General features: G+C 47.6%; 1 protein-coding gene across 2 annotated transcripts; it reads right to left on the bottom strand.

Moving 5' to 3' along the window:
- Positions 1-1,804: 1,804 nt before the first annotated feature.
- RPUSD3 (RNA pseudouridine synthase D3) lies at positions 1,805-8,876 on the bottom strand. 2 transcript variants are annotated; one of them, XM_054595792.1, is made up of 9 exons: positions 8,752-8,876; positions 8,300-8,439; positions 7,385-7,429; positions 7,160-7,259; positions 6,350-6,457; positions 6,184-6,268; positions 5,833-5,956; positions 3,482-3,621; positions 1,805-2,666 (listed from the first exon to the last, which is right to left on the bottom strand). In XM_054595792.1, the coding sequence occupies exons 1-9, from the start codon at positions 8,874-8,876 to the stop codon at positions 2,475-2,477; spliced, it is 1,059 nt and encodes a 352-aa protein (XP_054451767.1). In that variant the 3' UTR covers positions 1,805-2,474. The 2 variants fall into 2 exon arrangements, with proteins under 2 accessions (XP_054451767.1, XP_054451768.1); XM_054595793.1 differs by lacking the exon at positions 7,385-7,429 and having other exon boundaries at positions 8,752-8,866.
- Positions 8,877-9,662: the final 786 nt, after the last annotated feature.

The raw sequence follows: 9,662 nt of genomic DNA, 5'->3' as shown, positions 1-9,662 counted from the left end.
TAGCACACATAGGAACATCAAGGCCAAAGGCGGGCTCAAGGCCAAACTGTGTGACAGACCCAAGGCTGAAGCATGCCTCCTGAAGACGCTGAGCCTTCCAGGACCCCTGCCCCTAATCAATGCACATCAGGGGGTCAGGGGAATCGGGGCTGTGAGGCTAGAGAAGCCCTTGCTTCAGGTCTCACTGCCCCCATCCCGGAAGCAGCACCGAATAAAAAGGAGCAAATAAAGTATTCTTGGCTTGGCTTCATTTCTATCAGAGGGTGAAAGTGTAGAGGGGGACTCTGTACTCCAAAACTAGAACAAGAGTTAGAGGCCGTCAGCAACTACTCCAGGAAGCAAGGCCCAGAATTCCCACACAGCGGCAGACATGGGACTTCCTGTTCAGGAACTCTCTCTGATCTTTAGGTAGGGGGATAAATCTTACTTTACAGAAGAGGAAACTGTCTGAATGAGGCAGCATGGCTTGCCCAAGATCATGGCGCAGTGGGCAGAAGTCTGGTACACACTGCCAGAGTGGCTGGCCACTAGGAGTCCCTAAAATCCTCAAGGCTGGAGGAGGAGCTGGGCTGACATCTACTGGACACAAGATTTATATGAGACACGGGGCGGGGGGGCAGGAGGGGGGAAAGGGGGGGAACCTTGCCTGAACCCCAGACCTCCTCCAGAGGGAGTGAGTCTGTCCCTTCCTCAGCAAGTGGCGAATGTTGCCTGAAAAGAAAATATCCAACAAACCATACCCATCTGAAAAGTTAGGTATTCCTTAGTTGTTATGGGTTGAATGGTACGCCCTTCCCCAAAGATATGTCTACCTAGAACCTGTTCATATGACCTTATTGGCAAAAGGGTCTTTGTAGGTGTACCAAACATCTTGTAAAAGTCGTGAGATGGGATCATCCTGGATTTTCAAGGTAGGCCCTAAATCCAATGATAAGTGTCCTTAGAAAAGAAGACACAAACACAAGGCCATGTGAGGATAGAGGCAGAAATTGGTGTGATGAAGACACAAGCCAAGGAATACTTGGAGCCACCAAAGGCTGAAAGAGGCCAGGAAGGATTCTCCCCGAGAGCCTTGAGAGAGCAAAGCCTTGTCAACACCCTGACACAGGCTCCTGACCTCCAGAACCGTGGGAGAATCAACTGTTGTTTTAAGTCACTTTGTGGTAACTTGCTATGGCAGCCCTAGGAAACTAATACACTAGGCAAATGAAGCCACATACACTCTGACCCAGAAATTCTTGCATAACAACCAGGGGATACTTATAAGCAGGTTCACAGCAGCGTTGCTGTTAACAGCCGTAGGACCTAACTGTCCAGTAATAGAATAGATCAACTGGTGTATTTAAGAATTGGAGTTCAAATTCTATGCCATACAAAACATGCATTTCTCAGTATGGAGTGAGAAGAAATCACAAAAGAATATATACAACGTGATTCCATTTACAGAAACTTGAGGAACAGGCAAAATGAAATAATATCATTTAAGGATACATACATATGTGGTCCAACTTCAAAAGACAAGGAAGAATTCTCCCATGAGGGCAGAGGTTCCACCCTAGACAGAACCTGTCTGGGGGCTTTTAAGAATGAAGCTAGAGGTCTCTACCCCAGACCAATCAGACCAGTATCTTTGGGGTGTATAATCATGGAGATTTTTTTAAGCTTCCCGAAGGGTGCTATCTAGGGGGTTTCTAATGCGGGTTAGGGTTGAGAACTGCTGTTCTACAGGGAAGATGTTTCTATTTCATGCCCTGAGTAATGGTTATTTGGGTGTTACCTCATTATCATTTAAATCACAGAGATGTTTTATGCACGCTGTATGTTTTAATAGTTTTCACAATTTTTTAAAGAAAAAAAAATCTCACATCTTCACTCACATGAGCTTCCCAAGTAGTCAAATTCATAGAGACAAAGGAGAACAGTGTTACTAGGGTCTGGAAGGGGGAATGGGGATTTAGTGTTTAATGGGGACAGAATTTCAGTTCTGGAAAATGAGGAGTTCTGGAGGCAGATGACGGTGACTGTGGCAAAACATTGTGAATGTGCTTCATGCTACTGAACTGTACACTTAACAATGGTTAATAGGGTAAACCTTGGTAGGTGTATTTTATCACAATGAAAAAATGTGACATTTCTTCCCAGCTAGAATTGGGACAGAAACAGTCCAATGAAAGGCCACACATTGATTTCAGCAGAAAGCATCGTCCATGATAAACATTTACTTTCCTAGCAAATCTTAAAAACCATACTGAGTTAGCTACATTTATTACCTCAAGTCCAGAGAGGTGAAGCTATTTGTCCAACACCACACAGCAAGTGGCCTAGCCAGTATTTGATCGTAGGTTAGTCCAACTACAGAGCCCAGGGTCTTAAACCACGACCTTACTGCATGTTGAGCACTGAACTCATTCTCCTCGGGGCTGCGGTCCTCCCACAATCAGCGCTCTGCAGCAGGAACAGCAGGAACAGGAGGACTATTGCTGGTGGAGCCCCAGGCACTGTAGAGTCCTCGAGAAATAAGGAGGCAAGGGTGCCAAAAGCTCTATGAGGCCGTCCCTGGGCCTGGTGCCTGGGAGCTGGAGACAACGTAGGTGGAGGTGCAAGGGCAGCTGGGCAGCTTGGGAAGGCGTCAGGCAGAGGCGTCTGAGGAGGGCTTCATCCAGGACCTGGGGTGGGAAAGGCATGTCAGCATTCAGCCAGGTCAGTTAAAACCAGCTCTAAGCAAAATGGGAGTGAGGTAAGTACTTCCTCCTTTCCTCCACGTCCATAGTTATTAATTTCCTTTTTACATATACACATGCACACTCAAAACACACTCAATATGGCAGACACTGACTAGGGGTTCACCAAATCAGTTTCTACCTTGCCATACAGCTAAACTATGTTTCCCAGCCCCTCCTGCAGTCTGGTTGAGGACATGCGATTGGGTTCTAGCCAACAGAATGGGAGTATACACATGTATGCCACTTCCAGACCTGGTCCACAAAAATCTCCCACATGAACCTGTACTATCCCCACTTATCTGCTGGCTAGACAGCAACAGCCTGGGTCCCCGAGTGACTGCTTGTAGCAAAGCCCACCTCTGTCCAACCCCCATTAATTGGACTTCAAATGGAGGAAAATCAATGTGTTAAGACTCTAGTACATTGGGGCTACTCTGTTAGAGCTGATAGTTACCCTTATACAGACAACCTCTTTTACCCCTTATACCAAAGAGACTCAAAGAACAGCTACTTTAGAAGGGCCTTTAGAAATCATCTAGTTCAACTCCCTTACTGACTAGAAGGGCAGAATGAGGTGCAAGAGAGGGGTGTCACTTGCTCAGGGCCATACATCAAGACAGGGTTACGGTTAGCCTTGGAAGCCAAGAGGACTGCCTCCCAGTACCAAGCTGCATAAGTAATGCCTGGAGATGCCGCCCACCCTCATCCCCTGGCCCACCCCCAGAAGGCAGAAGGCAGAAGGCAGAGGGCTTGGGTACCTGTCTTTGGGGTTTGGTGCTCTCAGCTGGCAGTAGGAAACGCTGGCCCAGGACAGTGCGCATGCGGGCAGAATGCCTGTGATCCCCAAGCACAGGGCAGAGCTGCAGTACCATGTGTACCTGTAGCTGACTGGGGAACACTGGCGGACGGGAGAGACAGGAGGCGGTGAGCAGCTGGTCTCCGTCCTGCCCAGAATTCTCCCTCCCCATTTCCTCTGGGCAAACGCCACCCCCCATTCTCAGATCAGGTGGTTTTAGAGAGGTCAGTGCTACTGCTCTGGCCTCCAGAGCAGGTCAAGATAGTCATAGCTGTCGATCTACCTGGCCTGTGGGATTCACTCATGAAGAGCGGCAACCCTGAATTTATTGTTGAAGCTACTGGAAATAAAGAATGCTCTTTCTTGCTGGGGTGCTCAACTGGTGGGGTGTAAGCCTAGAGCCACTGGAGGCCCTGGCTGTCTGCTTCACCAAGGGAGAGCCTGTGGGAAAAACAGGCCAACATGCAGGAGGAAAGGAAACATGGAGAAACAGCTTCCTGAGGACATCCCTGAGCCTCTAATCCAGCCAAATTATGTGAGCCAAGAAATTCTTTTTTTTGGCTTATACCAATTTGAACCGACTTTTGGGAAACTTACAACCAAAAGTACCTTGACAAGTACAGAAATGGGTGGGGTGGAGGGGGGGAACTATATGCTAGACATGGCATAAAATGTTCCACATATGTAAACTTATTTAACAGTCGTGACAACCCTGTAAGGGCGGTCCTACCATCATTTCGGAAAACCAAAGCTCAAAAAGAAACAACCTGCTTACCACCATAAATAGATTTAAATCCAGGAGCTGTACTCTGCTTCTTTGTCTAGTAACAATCTAAAAACCCTCTTGTTATAAACCATCTAGAAACACTGGGGAAATATAACAGTCATCCTTTTAAATGCACAGTGGGCATATAAGAAATAAGGTCCCCAAGACCAAAACACAGGACCAATCCAGGACATACAAGAGCCAACACTGCACCTATTCTAGGGGTGCTGCCAATCGTGATACCCAGGGGTATTGGGTTTAAGTAGCCACCCTAAGGGCCAGGGATGAGGCCTTGCTGCCCAAATGAAGCCCTAGAGGGGCTAAATCTTCAATGAAAGGATGGACCAGGAGAAAAAGCCAGCCACCAAAGGAGGCATAAAAGGAATGAACAAGTTTTGCCCTAAAAATTCACAGCAATGGGCCTATCTTACACAGCTTTGGGACTCTCATACTTCTTAAATAATATGTGAACTTCCAACTGAGACACTAATTATTTAGGGAGATCCTGAAGCAGTGAGAGCCCTAAAGCATTCTGCAGAAGCAAAGGTAGAACTTCTCCCAAAGGTTCCACCTCCAAATGAGGCAAAGGATTTCCACCGATAAAGGCTCAGCTGAACCTAAATTCACAATCCTGAATCACAGACCAGTACGGAAACAATCTACCAGGTGTTAAAGTCAGCAGGACACACAGTAGGATTAGACCCTCAAGAATTCAGACAATGGAATTATAGAAATACAATTGTTTTGAATTGTTAAAGACAAAAAAGAACAAATAGTGTGGGGGGGAAAACATGCCATATCTTTTTTTAAGGACATTTGTATTTGTAAAAGAACCAAATAGAATTTCTAGAAGTGAAAAATACAGTCAAGTCCTGGACAGGTAGCTCCGTTGGTTGGAGCATCATCCAGATGCACCAGGATTGCAGGTTCGATCCCAGGTCAGGGCACATACAAAAATCAACCAATGAATGCATAAATAAGTGGAAAAACAAATCGATGTTTCTCCCTCTCTCTCTAAAAATCAATTGAAGAATATATATAGCCCTGCCCTGACTGGTGTGGCTCAGTGGGTTGAGTGCTAGCCTGCTAACTGAAAGGTCGCAGGTTCGATTCCTGGTCAGGAGATATGACTGGGTTGCAGGCCAGATCCCCAGTTGGGGACGTGCAAGAGGCAACCACACATTGATGTTTCTCTCCCTCTCTTTCTCCTTCTCTTCCCCTCTCTCTAAAAAATAAATAAATAAATACATACATACACACTCGTTTTATCAAAGGGAAACTACAGAACACCAAAGACAAAGAGAAGACCCTGTGATCAACTTTTTCTCTAGGAGAAAAAGTAGACGAGCGACCAAGGAGTGACCATTAGACTGACAGTAGAAGCTCTGCCTCCTCCAGCTGGGCCCGGTCACATACACTCTGGGGGTCCATCAAATAAATGCTCCCCGGGCACTCCTGACACCACGACCTTCCTCTCACCTCCTCACCTCCCCAGCCAAATACAGTCCTGAAGTCTGGCTAGGGCTCTAGACCTACGTGTAACCCACCTGTTAGTGGTTGCAGCTGGACCAGGGCACAGCCAGAACCTGTGGCCACCACACGGAAGTGGCTTAGGGTCCTCTTGACACCTTCCAGGATGTCCTTTCGGGATGGAGATTTCACTGGAACTACCTGTGGTATCAGCCCCCAAGAATGAAGAAGCGTCACACACCTGGGAGCTATACCCAGACTCTCCTTGTTCCCAGTAGACTCAGGGCAGGCAGTATAAGCAGTGGTCACTTGCCTGTTTTAGGGGACAGGACAGCCAGCCAACCATACCCCAAGTCTATAGCCTTAACTGCTCTGTAAGGTAGTATGTCTAGAGACTCCCCTCTTATTCCCTCCAGATCCTGACTCACGAGACCAATGCCATCAGCGTGTTCCAGTTTTAGAGCTGCTTGGATCTTCCCCTCAGAAGTAGCTGGGATCCCATCAGTGACAGCCCTGAGAAAGAGGCAAGAGGAGGTCACACAGTGGCTTGCCAGGACCTCCCCACTGTCATGGGAACCTGCCGGCACCTCTCACCAGTAGGTGGCTGTAGGCCTCTGGGCTCTTCGTGAATGGGCAAAGAACTTCCGGAGGCGGCATGCTGTCTGAGGACAACTGGAGAGGAGTACAAGCCCAGAGGTCTCCCTGGAGGAAGAGAACAAATCACGAAAGTTAAAGTCTCTAGGGCTCATTCACAAAAAAGGGAGGAACAATGACCTGCTTAAGGCCAAAGAGTAACACCAGACTATAACCCACACCTCTTCTGAGAAACAAGGCTTTCTTGTGTTTGATAATAAGGATGTAGCTCCCGGTGCCTCTTGCTATGCCCTGGGCCCCAGACAGCTCAAAGTCACATATCAAAACAATTACCAATTGCTGAGTGTCTACCATGTGCCAGGCACTGTCCTAGGAATTTTATATATATTAGGTCTGAAAGAATTAAATTCCCCACAAACAAGCCCAGGAGTTTGTGAAATTGCAAAAATATTTCTTCTCAAATACCACCTCTAATTGATGGCAGTTAGAGGAAAGAATATCAGTGGTCAATTCCCAATGCCTGCCACGAGTATGGGCTTGGAAAAGTGACTGCATCCTGAGCACTGAATTATCAGCTCTATCTTATGATTAAGGAAAGTGAGGCTCCGTGAGGTTTTCTGCTTTGCTTAAGGTCACAGCTTGTGCACTAGGATTTGAACCCAGATCTGTCTGCTCCCTCCTGTACCTTGCATTCTACCTCTATGATCCCAAACCAGCCGGGGTAATGTCTCAGCTTATTTCCAAGCAACCTGTTCCGCAACCCTAGATGGGTGCCTGTCCTCCTACCTTCCTATCACCCTCACCACTTACTTCCCAGAGGCGTGGACAACTTGGAGCTCCTGCTCGCCAAGTCCCAGGGATTGGCTCAGCTCTGGCAGCACAGAGAACAATGTGAGCTCTCCTGGTTTTCCTGGGAAAAAAGAAAAATACAAGTTGCTCCCAGTGGCAACTTTATCCCACCATCCTTCTCTTCATTATTCCCTCCCTCAGAGATGTCAAACCCCCTTTTAGTGGATCTCTTTCTCCTGGCCATACCTGTCACTGGAAGACCCTGTGGCTTGTTCAGCGTCACTAGTGGTCCTGAAACATGCATGACAGGAACATCATTGACAACAAAAGTAGCAGTTAGTTTACAAAGCACTTTCTCAATTCATGTTATCATGTGGCCCCACTACAACTCTCAGACAGGAGTTATCAACCACACCCTAAACTGAACTTCCTGTCCCTCACATATACTAAGCTTGCTGCTGCCTCAGGGCCTTTGCATTTACTGTTTCCTCTGTCCCAGATTTTCACATATCTGTCTCCTTCGCATCATCTTGGCTAAAATGTCACCACCAGAGAGACCTAATTCTGCAACCTAATGCCTGTCCTTGTTCCACAGTTCTCCACTGTCACGACAGTTTTATTCATAGCACTGATCACTAGCAAGTTCCTTGTTCATTTATTTTGGATTTAATCCATTTATCCCACTAAAATGTTGGGTCCCTGAGAGCAGGAACAATATTTGTCTTGCATAGCTGTGCCTAATACAGTGCGTGGAACATACCTATGCTCAATAAGTATTTGAGAAAATTATTAAATCGTTGAATGAAGACTGATGGTCAAATTGTTATTTTCCTAATGCCACATAGCAAGCTGATTACAGAGCCTCGATCTGATTCGAAAGCCTGTGTTTTGTCCATAAGCAATTATAACAATTCCCATTCTGAAGTGCCTACTGTGTTCAAGACCCTCTAGTTCTTCACACCCTCCCACCCCACATCCAACCCCCATAATGCTGAGACTTGGGTGATATTATGTGGCGCTTCCCTGCTCATATGTCTGATAGGAGGCAGACCGGGATTTGACCCCAAAGGCTTTAGTAGGGAGCCCAGTCAGTCCCCCAGAAGGCTCAGAGCAGCAGGCTGCCATCCCGGGTCTCCGTGCAGTTGTCCCTCTAACCCTCACCTTTCTGGTCCACCACGGATGCCCTCAACACATCAACCAGCTCCTCCCGACTGAGGTTCTCTGGCTGCAGCAGCCCTGGGAAGGGCTGGTTTTCCAGGGACCTCGACCGTTTGCTGAAGCCTCGAGGATGTAGCTGATGCCTGGAAAGGTGGGGTAAGCAACAGGGTAATCATTCCTTTCCCATGGTGCTGCCCATTCTTATCTCCACACACTTCTTCCTAAACCCTAACAATGCCTCAGAATGCCTGGCCTGAGCTCTCTGAAAATTCAGGTCCGACTGGCGGCGTTTTACACAGGAGAGGACTGAGGCTCAGCGAGGACTGGAGAATACTGTGCCATCACACCGCGGAACCGGCATTAGCACCCACATCTCCTTAATTTCAGATCCCGCACACAACATTTCCCCAGCCCCACCATCCCTCCCACACGAAGTTGGGGGCGAGTGCAATCACCAGGCCTCGGCGCCAAAGCCTGCGACCTTGAGAGCTGCGCGAACCCCCTGCGCCCGCCACCAGCCACCCGAGACGTGGCCCAAAACACTGTAGCCACCCATCTCCTGCGCGAGGCCAGTACGCATGTGTTCAGAGGGCAGCCCCACCCCCGCCTCTCCAAAAGCAGGCTGATTGGTCATATTGACTGTCAATCGGAATAGCAAGAAGGTGATGCTTTAGAGCCTTTGGAAGGCGGAACTTGGCCTTAGTCCTGGAAGGAAGTGAATAGATTCACGGCTGTGCTTTTAGAGAACCTGAGACACAGACGGAGGAGGGATTTCGCAGGGTCAGAGAAGCTGTATCAGGGCGCGGATGATAACTCATCAGAGTTGTAGTGGGGCTGCACGATAACATGAATTAGCAAAGTGCTCTTTGTAAACTGTAACTGCTGCCTTTGTTGTCAATTAGAATTAGATTTCTATACAAAACCTGGACGGCAGCTTAAGGTTTTCAGATTACCATTCCAATTCTTGGGAGCCTTCAGACTTCAAAAAGCCACTGTTGTGCACAATATCCTAAGGCAATTTGGCGGGGAAAAATCCAAACCAGTAAACCTGCTTGGAAGAACAGCCTGGTGCATAATCCAAAAGCAGAAAAAGGCCAGAGGCAGAAAGAGATTCTTTGAAGCATTATTTATCAAAACAAAAACAAAACAAACCTCAAAACTGGAAACAAATTGTCCTGTGATTAGCTCTATAGGGGCAATGACTCTAATATATCACTCGTTCAACATATTTTGAATGCTAACTGTATTCCAGGCAGGCCCTGGTTTCTGTAAGCTGGGAAACACAGATCAGCAAGACCCAGGCACTGCCCACAAGACTTTCAATCAGGTGAACGCAGTTCAGATCACAGCATCACACACGCCTTGT

This window comes from Pteronotus mesoamericanus, unplaced genomic scaffold (assembly GCF_021234165.1).
Source record: "Pteronotus mesoamericanus isolate MK-2021 breed Mesoamerican mustached bat unplaced genomic scaffold, CSHL_Meso_final scaffold_54, whole genome shotgun sequence".
In the NCBI taxonomy this organism is placed as follows: Eukaryota; Metazoa; Chordata; class Mammalia; order Chiroptera; family Mormoopidae; genus Pteronotus; species Pteronotus mesoamericanus.
Note: the sequence above shows the minus strand (reverse complement) of the source record. Positions and strands in the feature narration are given on the sequence as shown.